The sequence below is a fragment of the Thalassophryne amazonica genome, chromosome 10, assembly GCF_902500255.1.
Source record: "Thalassophryne amazonica chromosome 10, fThaAma1.1, whole genome shotgun sequence".
In the NCBI taxonomy this organism is placed as follows: Eukaryota; Metazoa; Chordata; class Actinopteri; order Batrachoidiformes; family Batrachoididae; genus Thalassophryne; species Thalassophryne amazonica.
Window position 1 is genome coordinate 58,221,586 of NC_047112.1, and position 22,044 is coordinate 58,243,629.

General features: G+C 40.8%; 1 protein-coding gene across 2 annotated transcripts in view; it reads right to left on the bottom strand.

Moving 5' to 3' along the window:
- Positions 1–22,044, bottom strand: part of LOC117518807 (low-density lipoprotein receptor-like) — a 131,851-nt gene that overhangs the window by 12,456 nt on the left and 97,351 nt on the right. For both annotated transcript variants that reach the window (XM_034180045.1, XM_034180046.1), the window contains exons 7-11: positions 20,604–20,822; positions 12,338–12,456; positions 11,943–12,082; positions 8,634–8,775; positions 7,040–7,237 (exon numbers count right to left, since the gene is read on the bottom strand). In XM_034180045.1, the coding sequence (XP_034035936.1) occupies positions 7,040–7,237; positions 8,634–8,775; positions 11,943–12,082; positions 12,338–12,456; positions 20,604–20,822 (818 nt within the window). The remainder of the gene's footprint in view (positions 1–7,039; positions 7,238–8,633; positions 8,776–11,942; positions 12,083–12,337; positions 12,457–20,603; positions 20,823–22,044) is intronic.

Consider the following 22,044-nt stretch of genomic DNA (forward strand, 5'->3'; position numbering starts at 1 on the left):
TACATACACATACATACATACATACACATACATACATACATAAACATACATACATACATACATATATATACACATACATATACATACATACATACATATACATACATCAATCAATCAATCAACTTTTTTCTTATATAGCGCCAAATCACAACAAACAGTTGCCCCAAGGCCCTCCATATTGCAAGGCAAGGCCATACAATAACCATGAAAAACCCCAACGGTCAAAACGACCCCCTATGAGCAAGCACTTGGCCACAGTGGGAAGGAAAAACTCCCTTTTAACAGGAAGAAACCTCCAGCAGAACCAGGCTCAGGGAGGGGCAGTCTTCTGCTGAGACTGGTTGGGGCTGAGGGAAAGAACCAGGAGAAAGACATGCCGAGAAGGGGGGCAGAGATCGATCACTAATGATTAAATGCAGAGTGATGCAGACGGAGCAAAAAAAGAAAGAAAGTGTATCATGGGAACCCCCCCACAGTCTACGTCTAAAGCAACATAACCAAGGGATGGTCCAGGGTCACCCGATCCAGCCCTAACTATAAGCCTTAGCGAAAAGGAAAGTTTTAAGCCTAATCTTAAAAGTAGAGAGGGTATCTGTCTCCCTGATCTGAATTGGGAGCTGGTTCCACAGGAGAGGAGCCTGAAAGCTGAAGGCTCTGCCTCCCATTCTACTCTTACAAACCCTAGGAACTACAAGTAAGCCCGCAGTCTGAGAGCGAAGCGCTCTAATGGGGTAATATGGTACTACGAGGTCCCTAAGATAAGATGGGACCTGATTATTCAAAACCTTATAAGTAAGAAGAAGAATTTTAAATTCTATTCTAGAATTAACAGGAAGCCAATGAAGAGAGGCCAACACGGGTGAGATATGCTCTCTCCTGCTAGTCCCCGTCAGTACTCTAGCTGCAGCATTCTGAACCAACTGAAGGCTTTTTAGGGAACTTTTAGGACAACCTGATAATAATGAATTACAATAGTCCAGCCTAGAGGAAATAAATGCATGAATTAGTTTTTCAGCATCACTCTGAGACAAGACCTTTCTGATTTTAGAGATATTGCGTAAATGCAAAAAGGCAGTCCTACATATTTGTTTAATATGCGCTTTGAATGACATATCCTGATCAAAAATAACTCCAAGATTTCTCACAGTATTACTAGAGATCAGGGAAATGCCATCCAGAGTAACGATCTGGTAAGACACCATGCTTCTAAGATTTGTGGGGCCAAGTACAATAACTTCAGTTTTATCTGAGTTTAAAAGCAGGAAATTAGAGGTCATCCATGTCTTTATGTCTGTAAGACAATCCTGCAGTTTAGTTTACATCAGACATGCTTGAACCCTCATGGGCATGCAAGAGTTTTTTCACGCCTGTCGGTTACGTCATTCGCCTGTGGGCAGTCTTTGAGTGAGGAGTGGCCCACCCTCTCGTCATTTTTTTCATTGTTTAGGAATGGCTCACAGACTGCTGCTTTGTTTGATAAAATTTTTTCAAAAACTGTAAGGCACAACTGAGTGGACACCATTCAATAAATTCAGCTGGTTTTCAGTGAAAATTTTAACAGCTGATGAGAGATTTTGGTCTGTTAGTTTCGCTTTAAGGACGGCCTGACGGCGTTGCGGTGGAGCCGCATGGCACAAAGCAACGCCGTGATGAAGCCTCACAGGACATGTTGGGGCATGTCCAGCTCATACTCAATTTCTCGGATAATCACACGACTGAAAAGCAACCGACAGCCTTCTGAAATCCACCTGAAAGCCATCCTGTGAGACCAACACGGAGGTGGTTTTGTGCTGCGTAATGAACGGCTCCGTGGCGCGTCCCTCCGCTTTTCTTTCCATGAAAAAAACTCCTGTAACAGTGGAATGTGCCGAAAAAGTGCTGATGTCCACGCCTTCTGCCTTTTTGTGAAAGTCATACAACGTCCTAGATCAACAAAGCCTTCACGTTGGAAATGATCTGGTTGTTTCAGCGGGGTTTGAGCCTGTCGATCGGCGATGAGAGCGCGGCGCGCTCTCAGCAGTTGTGGGCAGTCTTTAAACTGTCTGGATCACTCCTTAATCTGTGTAATCCCCATAAAATCGTCCCTGAAAGCCATATTAATTTTCCGAACGATGTCCACCTGGAGGTCTCTCACAGTTTCTGGAAAAAAATTGATGCAGCAAAGCTCCAAATCGTTCAGACATTTATTCGCAATAAAAAAAACGACGAGAGGGGTGGACCACTGCTCACACAAAGCCTGCTCACAGACGAATGACGCAACCGAACGGCATGAAAAAATTCACGCATGCGCACGAAGGTTCAAGCTTGGCTGATGCAATCACACGTGATTCAAATCCATATGGGTTTTGAAAAAAATAAAAAGGTCGGATACTTTTCTAACAGACCTCATATATATATATATATATATATATATATATATATATATACAACCCCTGGCAAAAATTATGGAATCACCGGCCTCGGAGGATGTTCATTCAGTTGTTTAATTTTGTAGAAAAAAAGCAGATCACAGACATGACACAAAACTAAAGTCATTTCAAATGGCAACTTTCTTGGCTTTAAGAAACACTATAAGAAATCAAGAAAAAAAAAGATTGTGGCAGTCAGTAACGGTTACTTTTTTAGACCAAGCAGTGGAAAAAAATATGGAATCACTCAATTCAGAGGAAAAAATTATGGAATCACCCTGTAAATTTTCATCCCCCAAATTAACATCTGCATCAAATCAGATCTGCTCATTGACATTGACCCTATGCCATGACATTGACCCTATGTGTCTTTTTGCAAGGAATGTTTTTGCAGTTTTTGCTCTATGGCAAGATGCATTATCATCTTGAAGAATGATTTCATCATCCCCAAACATCCTTTCAATTGTCCAAAATATCAACATAAACTTGTGCATTTATTGATGATGTAATGACAGCCATCTCCCCAGTGCCTTTACCTGACATGCAGCCCCATATCATCAATGACTGTGGAAATTTACACGTTCTCTTCAGGCAGTCATCTTTATAAATCTCATTGGAAAGGCACCAAACGAAAGTTCCAGCATCATCACCTTGCCCAATGCAGATTCGAGATTCATCACTGAATATGACTTTCATCCAGTCATCCACAGTCCACAATTGCTTTTCCTTAGCCGATTGTAACCTTGTTTTTTTCTGTTTAGGTGTTAATGATGCCTTTCGTTTAGCTTTTCTGTATGTAAATGCCATTTCCTTTAGGCGGTTTCTTACAGTTCGGTCACAGACGTTGACTGCAGTTTCCTCCCATTCGTTCCTCATTTGTTTTGTTGTACATTTTTCGATTTTTGAGACATATTGCTTTAAGGTTTCTGTCTTGATGCTTTGATGTCTTCCTTGGTCTACCAGTATGTTTGCCTTTAACAACCTTCCCGTGTTGTTTGTATTTGGTCATCAGTTTAGACACAGCTGACTGTGAACAACCAACATCTTTTGCAACACTGCGTGATGATTTACTCTCTTAAGAGTTTGCTAATCCTCTCCTTTGTTTCAATTGACATCTCTCGTGTTGGAGCCATGATTCATGTCAGTCCACTTGGTGCAACAGCTCTCCAAGGTGTGTTCACTCCTTTTTAGATGCAGACTAACGAGCAGATCTGATATGATGCAGGTGTTAGTTTTGGGGATGAAAATTTACAGGGTGATTCCATAATTTTTTCCTCAGAATTGAGTGATTCCATATTTTTTTCCTCTGCTTGGTCTAAAAAAGTAACAGTTACTGACTGCCACAATCTTTTTTTCTTGATTTCTTATAGTGTTTCTTAAAGCCAGAAAGTTGCCATTTGAAATGACTTTAGTTTTGTGTCATGTCTGTGATCTGCTTTTTTTTTTTTACAAAATTAAACAACTGAATGAACATCCTCCGAGGCCGGTGATTCCATAATTTTTGCCAGGGGATATATATATATATATATATATATATATATATATATATATACACACTCAACAAAAATATTAGTTAGTGCACAGGTGTGCCTTAGACTGCCCACAATAAAAGGCCACTCTGAAAGGTGCAGTTTTATCACACAGTACAATGCCACAGATGTCGCAAGATTTGAGGGAGCGTGCAATTGGCATGCTGACAGCAGGAATGTCAACCAGAGCTGTTGCTCGTGTATTGAATGTTCATTTCTCTACCATAAGCCGTCTCCAAAGGCATTTCAGAGAATTTGGCAGTACATCCAACCAGCCTCACAACCGCAGACAACGTGTAACCACACCAGCCCAGGACCTCCACATCCAGCATGTTCACCTCCAAGATCGTCTGAGACCAGCCACTCGGACAGCTGCTGAAACAATCGGTTTGCATAACCAAAGAATTTCTGCACAAACTGTCAGAAACCGTCTCAGGGAAGCTCATCTGCATGCTCGTCGTCGTCATCGGGGTCTCAACCTGACTCCAATTCGTCGTCGTAACCGACTTGAGTGGGCAAATGCTCACATTCGCTGGCGTTTGGCACGTTGATGTTCTCTTCATGGATGAATCCTGGTTCACACTGTTCAGGGCAGATGGCAGACAGCGTGTGTGGCGTTGTGTGGGTGAGTGGTTTTCTGATGTCAATGTTGTGGATCGAGTGGCCCATGGTGGCGGTGGGGTTATGGTATGGGCAGGCGTCTGTTATGGATGAAGAACACAGGTGCATTTTATTGATGGCATTTTGAATGCACAGAGATACCGTGACGAGATCCTGAGGGCCATTGTTGTGCCATACATCCAAGAACATCACCTCATGTTGCAGCAGGATAATGCACGGCCCCATGTTGCAAGGATCTGTACATACTCACCGGACATGTCACCCATTGAGCATGTTTGGGATGCTCTGGACCGGCGTATACGACAGCGTGTACCAGTTCCTGCCAATATCCAGCAACTTCGCACAGCCACTGAAGAGGAGTGGACCAACATTCCACAGGCCACAATTGACAACCTGATCAACTCTATGTGAAGGAGATGTGTTGCACTGCATGAGGCAAATGGTGGTCACTCCAGATACTGACTGGTATCCCCCCCAATAAAACAAAACTGCACCTTTCAGAGTGGCCTTTTATTGTGGGCAGTCTAAGGCACACCTGTGCACTAATCATGGTGTCTAATCAGCATCTTGATATGGCACACCTGTGAGGTGGGATGGATTATCTCAGCAAAAGAGAAGTGCTCACTATCACAGATTTAGACTGGTTTTTGAACAATATTTGAAGGAAATGGTGAAATGGAAAAAGTTTTAGATCTTTGAGTTCATCTCATACAAAATGGGAGCAAAACCAAAAGTGTTGCGTTTATATTTTTGTTGAGTGTATATATATATATATATATATATATACGAGGTCTATTAGAAAAGTATCCGACCTTATTATTTTTTCAAAAACCATATGGATTTGAATCACGTGTGATTACATCAGACATGCATGAACCCTCGTGGGCATGCGAGAGTTTTTTCACGCCTGTCGGTTACGTCATTCGCCTGTGGGCAGTCTTTGAGTGAGGAGTCGTCCACCCGCTCGTCGATTTTTTTCATTGTTTAGGAATGGCTCAGAGACTGTTGCTTTGTTTGATAAAAATTTTTTCAAAACTGTAAGGCACAACTGAGTGGACACCATTCAATAAATTCAGCTGGTTTTCGGTAAAAATTTTAACGGCTGATGAGAGATTTTGGTCTGGTAGTGTCGCTTTAAGGACGGTCCACGGCGCCTGACGGCCATCTGCGCTTCGAGGCGGCAGCGTCTCGCCGTTTCAAGTTGAAAACTTCCACATTTCAGGCTCTGTTGACGCAGTAAGTCGTCAGAGAACAGAGAACTTTCAGAAGAAGTCGGCATGAGGAGTTTATTCGGACATTCCATTGTTAACGGTCATTTTGTAATGAAAGAACGTGCGGGCAGAGTCGCATGTCGGGCTGGACCCGACCGCGGGGGGTCGCGGCAGGAAAAACACCTCCGTTGGAAATCTTAACGGGCAAGTTGGAACATGCCCAAGCTGTTAAACAATTTCTCAGTTACTCACTTGTTGAAAGCCATTAAAAGCCGCCTGAATTCTACAAATGGTTTTCAACACGGAGGTGTTTTTCCTGTCGCGGCGCACACAGATTTGCCGAGTCATCACGGAAACGACTCGGCGAATTTGCGCGTACGTCTTTCATTAAAAAATGTCCTTAAACAGTGAAATGTCCGCATAAATTCCTCATGCCGGCCTCTTCTGAATCTTCTCTGTTCTCTCACGATGTCCTGGGTGAATTAAGCCTTAAATTAGGATGGTTTCAGCTCGAAACAGGCCGACGACAGCGCCTGGAAGCGCTGCAGGACGTCCCGCTCCGTGGGAAGTCCTTACACCGACAGAAACACCCCATAATCTCTCATCAGCCGTTAAACTTTTCACAGAAAACCAGCTTAATTTCTTGAATAGTGTCCACTCGGATATTCCTCACAGGTCCAGAAAAAATTTTGATAAAGCAACGCGCGTCGTCTCGAGCAGCGTGTGAAACAAAGGAATTCAGCCGAGAGGGCGGGACCACATCTCACTCAAGGCCTGCCCACAGGGAAATGACGTCACCGACACGTGTGAAAAAACTCACGCATGCGCACGAGGGTTCAAGCATGATTGGTGTAATTGCATGTCATTCAAATCCATATAGTTAAAAAATAAAATAAAAGGGTCGGTTTATTATCTAAGAGACCTCGTATATATATATATATATATATATATATATATATATATATATATATATATATATATATATATCCATATAATAAACAAATGATTAACTTCGCTTGCTCGGTCTGGTATTTTCCCATACAGACTGAGCAAGTGAGGTTAATAATCATTTATTATAAAAAAAAAAAAAGCAAATCAATACCACATCTGGTGTCAGTTAAAAGTTTGGCTGTCACACCCAGCAAAGATGGTAGTTGCCATTTTTAACAGGTGCCGTGTTCAGGTGCAAGAAATTGGGGGTGGGGGTTAACAACAATAGGCAATAGATTAGCTTCAAGGTGAGAGTTTGTTGAAAGAAAAAGGTTCTCACAGAAGAGTGAAAGGATTCCTGTGAATGTAGGATCAAACAAAGCTGATGCAGGAACACTCCGGGACTGAGTGGGAATTTCTTGAGATCCATTCTTTTCCATTCCTGCAGGAGTGCAGATAAATCTGGGAGTGTGAGACATCAGGTCAATGACACACTTGTCTTTGCACATCAAGCCAGTACTTCCACAAACAGCGAGTCCTATGAACAACAAGAAATAATGACGGCACAGTCAACTTGTTTTTTAAAGATGACACATTGGCAGCAACAATATGTTCATTAGGTTCAAACTTTCAATGAATACGGTGCTAAATCCAGGATTCCTGTGAAGTATTGTAGCAGCAAATTTTGTTGCTCCCCTTTCTGGGTTGCTGCTATTCTATAAAATAATACCATCACGCCAGTTTAATGTTTACAAAAAATTTATTTAATACTACTGATAAGAACTCATTTCCCTTGATGTGTGCTTCACAACAAAACAATTTCAATGTCAAAGCATCAACAACTACACAACAAAGAACTGTCAAGAGTTACAGTGTTATATTGACATATAGTCACTCATTGTGGCAGCAAATGTTGGCAAACTTAACTTGACCGGGGTTAGTTAAAGATTTCCGTGATCATGATTTTTTTTTTTTTTTGACAAGACGTCACTTAACACACTGTGTTCAAAATAGGATGTGTTGCCTGACCAGAAAGGACAGCAAACCAGCTGACCGTGTTTTGTTCATTGGATGTAAAGCTGGCTAATTCAACAAGAAAATAATACTAGGACACAAATGGAGATTATTTTCATAGTTTGGACAAACTTGCAGTAAGTCAAAAATTTAATGTTTGTGGTCTCTTTCTAAAGCTACTGTTTTTCTACCATCAACATATGAATGCGGCATAACATTCCTCAGTTTATAAAGCAGCTTCAGGACTGCACACAAACTGTGAAATGTGTTCCGGATTGCATCCAAAACAGGAGACCTATTATGGATTCTTACACCAGTAAATGCTGAAATATCACAAAATAATTTGGATGTAAACACCTTTTTTAAATAATCTACCCTCACCCATGAATCTGAAGAATTGATATTTGATTTGGCTTAGGATCCTCCAGTAATTAAAACAGAGGTCAAATCTACGGCCACATGATGATATACAGGAAAATGGTTAAATTTATAGCCTCCAGTTCAGATACTGCATTTTACTGATAGTGAACTTTATAGTTTAGAAGACTGAACAACATTTTCTCTATATATCTGATAACTTAAATATGGGTGTGGCATCTCTGTGCTCCAAATACTTAATAAAGTTTATTTTTGATACAAAGATGCAACCAAACCGTCAAGCTTTTTGTGCTGATGATAGACATACCAGATGTTGTCACTAGCTGCTTGATCTAACAAGAAATGCTGTGGAGGTCATACAAATATGTCTTTAGAGGCAAATGGCTAAATTCTGCATGTACTTCCTGAGCTTGATTGCTCCCGCCATGTTCCTGACACCTCGTTCATCCATTTCATTGGGAATCACAGCATAGTTACTGCACCATAAAAAAGGTAATTGCGGGGAACAAATCAATGTATTCACAAACCAAAATAAGGCTTACCGCTTGGCTGAAGGAGTGGTTGAACAATGACCACTCCACCTGGAGAGGAGATGTTCTTCACCAATACTTGGAGATGGCTGCCATTGTGTTTGTTGCCTCGACAGATTGTGTGAGTTACTTTGTCGCTCCAATATACAAAACCCTGCAGCAGTAGAGACAGGGGCTTCAACATACAGCAAAAGTAAAGAGTAGCTGTATTATTTTAAGTTGAAGGATGAGGGGTTTTTCCTTTTGGAAAAATAAATGAACAAACAAAAATATATCGATCCCTGTTTTACATGAAATAAAAGACAGTTAATGGCTCGTTTATCAACAAAATGTTAATCAAACATTAAATATTAACTAGTGTGTTGCCCGTGGGGATCCATGGGCTCTAGATTGGGTAGTGTTTATAAAACAGGTAGCTGACACTTTTCAAGGGTGGCAATAAATTATGGAAAGTGTCTGTGATGAGTTGGAATGGCGTGTGAGTCCAGAATGTTTTTAGAACCTTAAACCTCAGCAGTTTTTAATGGAAGAACTCAACCCTTTAATTTTCTGCCAATTATGTAATTTTTAAATGTTAATTTATTGTCTTAACACATTTATAAATTGTTTAGGTTCTTGTTATCATATATACGCTATTACTATTATTAGCATTATTATCAGAATTATTACACTATGTAACAAATTTTTATTTTTGTTTTGTTCCTGGGTACACAGTGTGTTTTCCTAACCTGGTATGCCTTAAATAAATAGAAAATAGCTGTTATTCCACAGAAACTTTGCTTTTGTGATCAGGACAATGATATTTTGAAATTTGTCTGTTTTCAAGAATATTCTCGATTCGCCTTCACTACTACTGAGTAGTCTTCTAGAATATTCTTTAACTGCTAGAACTGCCCAGAATTTTCTAGAAGTTTCCAGAATTATCTAGAAATTTCAAGAAACTTTTAGAACTTTCTAGAACATTGAAAAAATAAAATCAAAGTTTGTGCTGAATGTAGTCATTTTTCCATAGACTTTAGACATAAGCAGTTGAAATATAACACTTAGAAGTCAGGAACAAAAATTGTGTTACATAGTGTTATTATTTTGTTTCATTATAGATGGTTCCCACCCCCTGCTGGAATGGCGCAAGTGCAGAATGTATTTGTCAACATCCATTGTTCAGTGTTGCTAGCCCATATCCGTAGTTTCTTCAAACATATTAGTCCTATCAATGCGCTGTCTGGCGGCATTCAGCTCTCGCCAGTTTGTCCATGATCAAAGTTATACACATGCATACATGTACACAGACGCCACTTCCCTTTTAATACATTGTGGCGAGCTGTGTAGAAGAACAAAAACTGAGCCAGAGATTTTTGTCTTTTCTGCATTCTGCTGCAAGCAGGCATTTTAATTTTTTGATGGCGGAAGACATCAAATGCACTTGTCACTCATGGTAACAGCAACATGACACTTAACTAAACTGACTAAACCAATTGAACTACAAAAACACAATGAATCAATAACACTAACAACACTGTTAAACATGAACCACAAAATTTAAAACCCCCAAAACCCAAATTCCCATGGTGCATTGCAGCACAACGTCCATTGTTCGCTAATATAACTAATTTCTATCAGGCTGGGTGGACAAAGACGTCTGGACACAAATGCAGGACTCAACAAAGCAGCTCTGGTTTTTAAGATTGTTTACTGTATGATTAAGCAGGGTCCGGTACACAAAATATTTGTCCTATTAACTCTGTTTTCACAGCATTCATCATTGACTCATACCAACGTCAAATGTCAGCTCTCCCCAGTTTCTCCGTGATCGAAGCCATGTACACACACACACACACGCTGCAGCCGCTAAAGTTCTGCAATGTGCACCGCACCGAGCACTGGGGGTAAGTTTCTGCAGTGGCTAAAGTTCTGCAGCTGCTAAAGTTCTCCTCCAATGAGCATCGCACCGAGCGCTGGGGGAAAGTTCTCTTACAGCCGCTAAAGTTCTTCTTGCAGCGAGCCGCATGCCGGGTGCTGCAGGATAGGGGAGAGTGGGACCAGTTTCCCCCACTAGAATTTTAAATTTATAATGCTCTGAAACACTATTGCCTGCATTTTGAGGGCCAAATGGTGTGAAGTAAAACCATAGTTTTTTTTTTATCTTTGTTACAGCCTTACTTTAAATCCAAAAGAAACAAGGCATCAGGCCAAAATACAGAACAGTGTAGACGTGTGTCAGGAACATCAGAACTGCTAATTTATACACAGCAGTTTATTCAAGAAAATCCTTATGTGTTTTTCTTACATTAAATAAGTTGTAATCAAAATAGTTTTAAGTAAAAAGCAGGTGTGAGTCTGCAGAGATGACAGGTGAGCTGGACTTTCAGCACATTTAACTAGATGAAGGTCTCCTTTGCAGCTTCAACTTCAAATTGGTGGCATTTTTGGAAACACTTTCCTCACATTTTGAAACACAGATGTTCTCTTCCTCTGTCTGGACATTTTGGTATATTTATTCAGACTAACAAAGAAGGCCCTTTATAAGCCCATAATGCAAAAGCTTCGGGGGAGCCTAAGCATCCCCCAAACCCCTGGCTTTTAAGTTGATTTTTCCATCCCATTACGCTGAGAACCCTTTAGATTATACAGCCATAGGATTCACCTACTTTTTGCCTACTTTCATGTGCTCATTGTATCATGTATGTTGTTAAGTGGTAAGATAAGTTGTGAATTTGATTATAGACACTAATCAAATGCTAGCTAGCACATTACAGGTTGTGAATCTGAATAGTCACTCAAGCTGATATAGTTAGCCTTTAGCAAACTTAAATTGACCCATGATGCCCCTGGGAACAGTTCACCTGAAATGAATCCGGAAGATGTCAATTTGAGTTAGCAGTTAGCTAACAATTTAGCAAAGAAACTAGGAAAAAAATGATTAGTCACTTGAGCTAATGCTACTTCATGGTCAGTTGACATGTTACTGAGTTAATTGTAGGTTGTAAATGTGATTAGTCATCCAGGCTGATGATGGATAGTTTACTCAACTCATAAGGTTCCATAACGACCTGGGATATTAGCTTAAATTGACATGATGAATCCATTTTTTTTTGTAACTTTACCCCTGTTTCTAAAGTTAGTTAAACTGTAAACATATGAAGTACTCATGTTTGGCTGTCTTTGATCAAACCATGATGACAACCTACTTTGTGCACACTATTGTCACAAAGACAAGAACACAAAAAGGTTCTTCCACATCCTCAATACTTTCACTGGGTACAAGGCAGGGACACAATAACCCCCATGCCCATGACAGGGCTGTGACGCCATCCTTTTTACCTCAAACACAGCCAGTCCATAGGGCCGGTCCAGGTAGCCGTTGGATTCAATTACTGTTTTACGATGGTAGCCGTTGAAATTTACTCTGGAGATGCTTCGCATTCCCTCATCAGCCCAGTAGAGGAGCTGGCGAGGCATATCTAGGAGAAACAACAACACTGCTAGAAATACTAATAAACATTCCAATATGTTTGACAACTTTCTTGGCACACAGGAAGAACAGGGAAAACATATTTCAGTCCTCTGTTAATGTCATTAAAATATATGTTAATTGTACAAATAGGACATGCATTTTGAGAGCAAGCTTATGTTATAATTCATCCACACTACAGTGTACTTCTTGAAACAGTCACACATAATGTACTGCAATGTTAAAATCATATAAATTAATGTACCCAAACTGAGGGCGACAGGCCTACGTATGGAGGAAGTCACCAGTGCCATCCTGTTTTGGCCATCAAGACTCGCTCTCTCAATCTTTGGAGAGCTTCCGGACTCGGCCCAAAACACGAATCTGTGGGGTGGGGGTGGGGGGCAGAGGAGGAGAGAAGAAAGAAGAAATAAACAGACTGACAGGTTGTTATTATTATTATTATTTAGTTTCTTTATAAGTGATTTTCTAATGCCCTATTCCACAATGTTAAAACGTCTGTTTAAAAACTGACTCCTCCCTTTTTGTTGTGAATATAGCCAAACGTTTCACACAACTTTCACAAAAGCAGATTCATGAGGTTTTGAGTAATCCTGTTCAAAATGTAACTCTCAGATGTGTGTGAAAAAAAATCTGCTGAAGGTAATAAATTTAATTTTTAATATGCGCAAGGCAGTGGTGCTTAGTCCTGGTCCTAAAACCCTTGCACTGCATGGCTTCCTTTTGTTCATAATTAAAACACACGTTACCTTAACAACAACCATTTATCTCCCATATTTCCTCATTGCTGTTGAGCTTATTAAAGCACATACAGTGAGGAAAATAATTATTTGAACACCCTGCGATTTTGCATGTTCTCCCCACTCATGGAGGGGTCTGAAATTTTCATCTTAGGTGCATGTCCATTGTGAGAGACATAATCCAAAAAAAAAAATAAATAAATAAAAAAATCCGTAAATCACAATGTATGATTTTTTTAATAATTTATTTGTATGTTACTGCTGCAAATAAGTATTTGAACACCTGCCAATCAGCAAAAATTCTGGCCCTCAAAGACCTGTTAGTCCACCTCTAAAAAGTCCACCTCCACTCCACTTATTACGAATTAGAATCACCTATTTCAATCAATCAATCAATCAATTTATTTTTATATAGCGCCAAATCACAACAGTTGCCCCAAGGCGCTTTATATTGTAAGGCAAGGCCATACAATAATTATGTAAAACCCCAACGGTCAAAATGACCCCCTGTGAGCAAGCACTTGGCTACAGTGGGAAGGAAAAACTCCCTTTTAACAGGAAGAAACCTCCAGCAGAACCAGGCTCAGGGAGGGGCAGTCTTCTGCTGGGACTGCTTGGGGCTGAGGGAGAGAACCAGGAAAAAGACATGCTGTGGAGGGGAGCAGAGATCGATCACTAATGATTAAATGCAGAGTGGTGCATACAGAGCAAAAAGAGAAAGAAACAGTGCATCATGGGAACCCCCCAGCAGTCTACGTCTATAGCAGCATAACTAAGGGATGGTTCAGGGTCACCCAATCCAGCCCTAACTATAAGCTTTAGCAAAAAGGAAAGTTTTAAGCCTAATCTTAAAAGTAGAGAGGGTGTCTGTCTCCCTGATCTGAATTGGGAGCTGGTTCCACAGGAGAGGAGCCTGAAAGCTGAAGGCTCTGCCTCCCATTCTACTCTTACAAACCCTAGGAACTACAAGTAAGCCTGCAGTCTGAGAGCGAAGCGCTCTATTGGGGTGATATGGTACTACGAGGTCCCTAAGATAAGATGGGACCTGATTATTCGAAACCTTATAAGTAAGAAGAAGAATTGTAAATTCTATTCTAGAATTAACAGGAAGCCAATGAAGAGAGGCCAATATGGGTGAGATATGCTCTCTCCTTCTAGTCCCTGTCAGTACTCTAGCTGCAGCATTTTGAATTAACTGAAGGCTTTTTAGGGAACTTTTAGGACAACCTGATAATAATGAATTACAATAGTCCAGCCTAGAGGAAATAAATGCATGAATTAGTTTTTCAGCATCACTCTGAGACAAGACCTTTCTGATTTTAGAGATATTGCGTAAATGTAAAAAAGCAGTCCTACATATTGTTTAATATGCGCTTTGAATGACATATCCTGATCAAAATGACTCCAAGATTTCTCACAGTATTACTAGAGGCCAGGGCAATGCCATCCAGAGTAAGGATCTGGTTAGACACCATGTTTCTAAGATTTGTGGGGCCAAGTACAATAACTTCAGTTTTATCTGAGTTTAAAAGCAGGAAATTAGAGGTCATCCATGTCTTTATGTCTGTAAGACAATCCTGCAGTTTAGCTAATTGGTGTGTGTCCTCTGGCTTCATGGATAGATAAAGCTGGGTATCATCTGCGTAACAATGAAAATTTAAGCAATACTGTCTAATAATACTACCTAAGGGAAGCATGTATAAAGTGAATAAAATTGGTCCTAGCACAGAACCTTGTGGAACTCCATAATTAACCCTAGTCTGTGAAGAAGATTCCCCATGTACATGAACAAATTGTAATCTATTAGACAAATATGATTCAAACCACCGCAGCGCAGTGCCTTTAATACCTATGGCATGCTCTAATCTCTGTAATAAAATTTTATGGTCAACAGTATCAAAAGCAGCACTGAGGTCTAACAGAACAAGCACAGAGATGAGTCCACTGTCCGAGGCCATAAGAAGATCATTTGTAACCTTCACTAATGCTGTTTCTGTACTATGATGAATTCTAAAACCTGACTGAAACTCTTCAAATAGACCATTCCTCTGCAGATGATCAGTTAGCTGTTTTACAACTACCCTTTCAAGAATTTTTGAGAGAAAAGGAAGGTTGGAGATTGGCCTATAATTAGCTAAGATACCTGGGTCAAGTGATGGCTTTTTAAGTAATGGTTTAATTACTGCCACCTTAAAAGCCTGCGGTACATAGCCAACTAACAAAGATAGATTGATCATATTTAAGATCGAAGCATTAAATAATGGTAGGGCTTCCTTGAGCAGCCTGGTAGGAATGGGGTCTAATAAACATGTTGATGGTTTGGATGAAGTAACTAATGAAAATAACTCAGACAGAACAATCGGAGAGAATGAGTCTAACCAAATACCGGCATCACTGAAAGCAGCCAAAGATAACGATACGTCTTTGGGATGGTTATGAGTAATTTTTCTCTAATAGTTAAAATTTTGTTAGCAAAGAAAGTCATGAAGTCATTACTAGTTAAAGTTAATGGAATACTCAGCTCAATAGAGCTCTGACTCTTTGTCAGCCTGGCTACAGTGCTGAAAAGAAACCTGGGGTTGTTCTTATTTTCTTCAATTAGTGATGAGTAGAAAGATGTCCTAGCTTTACGGAGGGCTTTTTTATAGAGCAACAGACTCTTTTTCCAGGCTAAGTGAAGATCTTCTAAATTAGTGAGACGCCATTTCCTCTCCAACTTACAGGTTATCTGCTTTAAGCTACGACTTTGTGAGTTATACCACGGAGTCAGGCACTTCTGATTTAAAGCTCTCTTTTTCAGAGGAGCTACAGCATCCAAAGTTGTCTTCAATGAGGATGTAAAACTATTGACGAGATACTCTATGTCACTTACAGAGTTTAGGTAGCTACTCTGCACTGTGTTGGTATATGGCATTAGAGAAAATAAAGAAGGAATCATATCCTTAAACCTAGTTACAGCGCTTTCTGAAAGACTTCTAGTGTAATGAAACTTATTCCCCACTGCTGGGTAGTCCATCAGAGTAAATGTAAATGTTATTAAGAAATGATCAGACAGCAGGGAGTTTTCAGGGAATATTGTTAAGTCTTCTATTTCCATACCATAAGTCAGAACAAGATCTAAGATAAGATTAAAGTGGTGGGTGGACTCATTTACTTTTTGAGCAAAGCCAATAGAGTCTAATAATAGATTAAATGCAGTGTTGAGGCTGTCATTCTCAGCATCTGTGTGGATGTTAAAATCGCCCACTATAATTATCTTATCTGAGCTAAGCACCAAGTCAGACAAAAGGTCTGAAAATTCACAGAGAAATTCACAGTAACGACCAGGTGGACGATAGATAATAACAAATAAAACTGGTTTTTGGGACTTCCAATTTGGATGGACAAGACTAAGAGTCAAGCTTTCAAATGAATTAAAGCTCTGTCTGGGTTTTTGATTAATTAATAAGCTGGAATGGAAGATTGCTGCTAATCCTCCGCCTCGGCCCATGCTACGAGCATTCTGACAGTTAGTGTGACTCGGGGGTGTTGACTCATTTAAACTAACATATTCATCCTGCTGTAACCAGGTTTCTGTAAGGCAGAATAAATCAATATGTTGATCAATTATTATATAATTTACCAACAGGGACTTAGAAGAGAGAGACCTAATGTTTAATAGACCACATTTAACTGTTTTAGTCTGTGGTGCAGTTGAAGGTGCTATATTATTTTTTCTTTTTGAATTTTTATGCTTAAATAGATTTTTGCTGGTTATTGGTAGTCTGGGAGCAGGCACCGTCTCTACGGGGATGGGGTAATGAGGGGATGGCAGGGGGAGAGAAGCTGCAGAGAGGTGTGTAAGACTACAACTCTGCTTCCTGGTCCCAACCCTGGATAGTCACGGTTTGGAGGATTTAAGAAAATTGGCCAGATTTCTAGAAATGAGAGCTGCTCCATCCAAAGTGGGATGGATGCCGTCTCTCCTAACAAGACCAGGTTTTCCCCAGAAGCTTTGCCAATTATCTATGAAGCCCACCTCATTTTTTGGACACCACTCAGACAGCCAGCAATTCAAGGAGAACATGCGGCTAAACATGTCACTCCCGGTCCGATTGGGGAGGGGCCCAGAGAAAACTACAGAGTCCGACATTGTTTTTGCAAAGTTACACACCGATTCAATGTTAATTTTAGTGACCTCCGATTGGCGTAACCGGGTGTCATTACTGCCGACGTGAATTACAATCTTACCAAATTTGAGGTCGTTAGCTGCATAAAGACACATGTCCACACCACACAATCAGTAAGACCCCAACTACTAACATGGCTAAGACCAAAGAGCTGTCCAACGACACCAGAGACAAAATTGTAGACCTCCACAAGGCTGGAAAGGGCTACAGGGCAATTGCCAAGCAGCTTGGTGAAAAAAGATCAACTGTTGGAGCAATTATTAGAAAATGGAAGAAGCTAAACATGACTGTCAATCTCTCTCGGACTGGGGCTCCATGCAAGATCCCACCTCGTGGCGTATCAATGATCCTAAGAAAGGTGAGGAATCAGCACAGAACTGCACGGGAGGAGCTGGTCAATGACCTGAAGAGAGCTGGCACCACTGTTTCCACCTAAAATGTTTGCACAGTACTGTACTCAGGTTAAATACCAAAGCAACTGAGCTGTCTGTTACTCATGCACATTCTGCTGTGCTTGAGCAGTTTGAACCCATTTCTTTTGCATCCTTTGGTGAAGTTGTGAAACACATAAAACCTACAAGTTGTCCTTTAGATGTTGTTCTAGCCAAGGCATTGAAGGAGGTTTTTAATACTGTTGGGGCGGGTCTCCTAACTTTTATCAATGCTCGTCTTAGATTGGGGTCTGTTCCAGCTGCTTTTAAACATGCTGTGGTTCGACCCCTTCTTAAAAAACCTCACCTATCCCATGTTAGACCTGTGTCTCATCTGCCATTTCTGTTTAAGGTTTTAGAAAAGGTTGTGTTTATACAGTTACAGTCATTGTTAGAAGACAATCACATCCTTGAAAAATTCAATCTGGGTTTAGATCATGACACAGCACTGAGTCAGCACTTTTAAAAGTTGATAATGACATCACTTTGTCGGTGGATGCAGGGAATCCTGCTCTGCTGGTTCTGTTGGACCTCACAGCAGCCTTTGATACTGTGGATCACACAGTACTTGTTTCTCGGTTAGAACATTTTATTAGCATACAGGGTACTGCACTTAAGTGGGTAGATCATATTTGGATGAAAGGAGCTTTTCTGTTATAACTGGGGACCTTTCCTCATCAACTGCTCCTGTGTTGTGGAGTGCCGCAGGGTTCTGTTCTTGGGCCTATTCTATTTTCTTTGTACATTCTGCCATTGGGGTCAATTACAGCCCAGCACAACCTGACCTTTCATTGCTATGCGGATGATCTGCAAATCTATCTGTCTGTGAGGACTAATGGGAGTGATGCTTTGTCATCATTATTTAATTGTATTCACAATGTAAAGCAGTGGCTGTCCCAAAACGTCCTTTCCCTGAATGATGGTAAAACTGAGATCATGGTGTTTGAGCGCTCTGGCATACCAAATGTGGTAACACCAAATTTTGGTGCTTTGGCTAATTATGTACAACCAGCTGTCAAGAATTTGGGAGTGATATTTCACAGCTGTTTGAGGTTCGATCAACAGATAAACTGTTGTCAAAGCAAGTTTTGTTCCAGCTTCATCTTTTGGCTAAAATGAAGCACTTCCTCAGTAGACGTGATCTTGAGATGGCCATTCATGCTTTTATCAGCTCCAGACTTGATTATTGTAATGCACTTTATTCTGGCAGTAATCAGTCGTCTCTTGCACGACTCCAATTGGTACAGAATGCTGCTGCTCTTCTTTTAACAAACACTTTTACACATGAGCATATTACGGCCATCCTGTACTCACTCCACTGGCTTCCAGTTCATTTTAGAATTGATTTTAAGATTTTAATGTTTGTTTTTAAATCTATTTATGGCCTTGCACCTCCCTAATTGTCTGAAATTTTAACTTTGCGCACTTACAGTAGGACATTAAGGGTGTCTGGCCAGCTTTACTTAGATGTTCCGAGGTCAAGATACAAATGCTGGGGTGATCATGCTTTCGCGGTAGCTGGCTCCAGACTGTGGAACAAGCTACCTCTTGAATTACATACTACTCCTGACCTAGCACTTTTTAAATCTAATCTAAGTTAAAGACTTACTTATTTCAACTGGCTTTTAACACCTAGTGGGGAGGTGACATGTTCTGTTTTAACGTTCTGTTTTAAAATTTTATTGTATATGTGTTTTATTTTTTGTGAATTTGTGTTTTTAATGTTAAGCGCTTTGGACATCAGTCAGTGCTGTAAAGCACTCTATAAATAAATGTTGATTGATTGATGTTTACACATTTTAATCCTGGATATGAACAGTGAAAGTGATTTCTTTAAAGTAGACCTGCATTGAAATAAATGCAGTCAGATCTTTGGACCAAAAAATTACTTATATTTACACATAAGATCCTTCTGAATGTAGTAAAGTAAATCTGCAAGCCCAGATCTGTCATTCAACGGAGAAATCTTCATTTAAAAATGACAAATTTACAGCTAAAATTTAGCCCTCCGCAAAACTGTCATCACATCCGGGACGCTGTCGAGACGTCAGGGAAAAGACCCTATCCCAACATGCATTGCGCACGCCAACTGTAATTTGTGGATTTACGTCAGTTTGCATCTGCACCTTTTTCTTGTCTTATACGGAAGGATCTACTTTTTTTAAAACTTCATATTGTCTTGCGGCACATTTGGTGAGTACACATTTCTTTTATTTGTGCTTGAAAATTATTTTGGGGGACTTTTTCCATACGCCCGTTTGATTGAGTGGTGTCGCACTGAAAATCTACTGTCTTTCACCTCCGGTGTTACCGTCACGGGGTAAAAAGGCGGGACCCGCAAAGAATCCAAGTCATTAAAAAGATATAAACCTCTCTCAGCGGCCACGGAGCTCTGCGGCTCCGATTACCAAGACGTGCGGCGCTGCAGATTTTGCCGCAAGAAGTCTGTCCTTGCAGCAACAGGTGTCACCGGCCGCTCCGCATCAAAACAGCGAGCGTAGTCTCTGGACTTGTGCCAAGTTGGCTGCACCTCCATTCAGTAGACAAGGACGTGGTGCTGGCTGCGCAGCAGACACGGGGGCGATGTGAGTGGCCGAGTACGCAGACTCAGTAAGCGCAGCGGAGGCAGAGAGCGAGGCGTCAGGGAAGAACGTCGCCCGTTGTCGATGTCGCCGCTGATCTGAGCATGCAGAGCTGTATCTCACATTCATTGCATCTTACTTTTGGATGCTGAAACCAGGACGTGTATAACAGTAACATTACTAACAGATAAAATCAATTTCAATGCGGGATCGGACTGAAGGCGGGAGCGCTCCGTCTTCTGCCAGACGTCACTGCAATGACCCGGAAGTACAAACAGTTTTCGCTGAGGGCCAAATTTTAGCTGCAAATTTGTCATTTTTAAATGAAGATTTCTCCGCTGAATTACAAATTTGGGCTTGCAGATTTACTTTACTGCATTCATAAGGGTCTTACAAATACATATCAGCTATTTCTTTATGAGATCTGACCACATTCATTTCAATGCAGGTCTGCTTTAAATTTGTTTAAATTTGTCATTTGTGAAAAAATGACCCAGACATCTTTCACACCACCTTCACAATAATAATCAGCTTGTCCAATTGATCCCATGGCATACAAACAAAATCTAAATGCCTGATTTGTTGTACCCTTGCAATGGTTCCACAGTGATGGCTGAAGGTTCATCCAGTCCTGTGATGAGCCGGCGATGATGAGTCGAGCTGTGCAGCAGAGCAATGTTAACAGAACCCTTGTCCATACTGGTCCAGTAAAGGAGCTGGTGGATCCAGTCCACAGCCAGGCTAGACACTGAACCTTGAACTTTCAGCAGTAACACATCATCTTGTGACTTCCCATCCAAGGAAATCCTGCAAAACGACCAGGGGTCAAATCATGCAAACACAGAAAGTGTGCACTAAAAGAAGTAAACATGGACAGCATAGTGCTCACACAGTGAGCTACAGTTGCATACTTTCCAGAAATCCAATCAAAAATTTACATTAAAAAAGGGTTAAGAAAGAAAAAAAAGGCCCTGCCTTTGTCCTGGTGATTTTGCAAGATCAGATTTTAAGGTTCTGCTATTAACCAATAAAATGATTCACAGACTAGCACCTCCCTACTTAGCTGGCCTAATTAAACTCTATGTAACGGCCCGGGCTCTGCGTTCTCACGGCGCAGGGCTACTTTGTGTCCCTATAGTGAATTAAAAGTCTGTGGGTCACAGAGCCTTCTCTTATCGTGCCCCTGTTTTGTGGAATGGTCTCCCTGCATCAATAAAACTGTCAGATTCTGTAGAGACTTTCAAGTCTAGACTTAAGACCCACTTATTTTCCCTTTCGTATGGCGAGCATACTGGTATAGTATGTTACTATGCTTTTTACCCTTTTAAATTCATTTTATTAGGAAACGGAGTGGGCCGTGGCATCAACTTTATCTAAATTCTGGGTCTTTTAGTGAAGCTTAGGCTGGCGATCACCTTAGTATGTCTTCTATTTTTCTTGTTGCTTAATGCTGACAAATTATACTGTATTTGCTGTTTTTCTGATGCCTGATTCTGTTTTTTTCCCCTCTCTGTTTGAGATGCGGCTCCATCCAGAGATGGGAGTGGGTGTCTTCTTCTGCAAGCCTCCCATCCTGTGCACCTGCATGGACACCTAAAATTTCCTGTATATTTGTTTTGTAAATTGTGTCGGTAGCATGGCCAAGCAGAGGGTCGCCCCTTTGAGTCTGGTCTGCTTGAGGTTTCTTCCTCAAATCATCAGAGGGAGTTCTTTCTTACCACTGTCGCCTGTGTGCTTGCTCTAGGAATTGGTACGGTAAGACCTTACGTGTGTGAAGCGCCTTGAGGCAACATTGATGTGATCTGGTGCAATATAAATGAAATAAGTTAAATTACTTTTTTTTTTTTTTTAATAAAAGTGTCCTCCGTGGTCGAATGATGCGCTCTTAAAGTTGGGTGATGTCCCATTTCCATCTGATGGCTTTGTTATGATCCTGATCTTCTGGTGGACCATTCAAACACACACACACCTTCAAGAGCTTATCCAAGATCGGGTCACAGATGGATGGAGCCTATCCTAGCAGTCACAG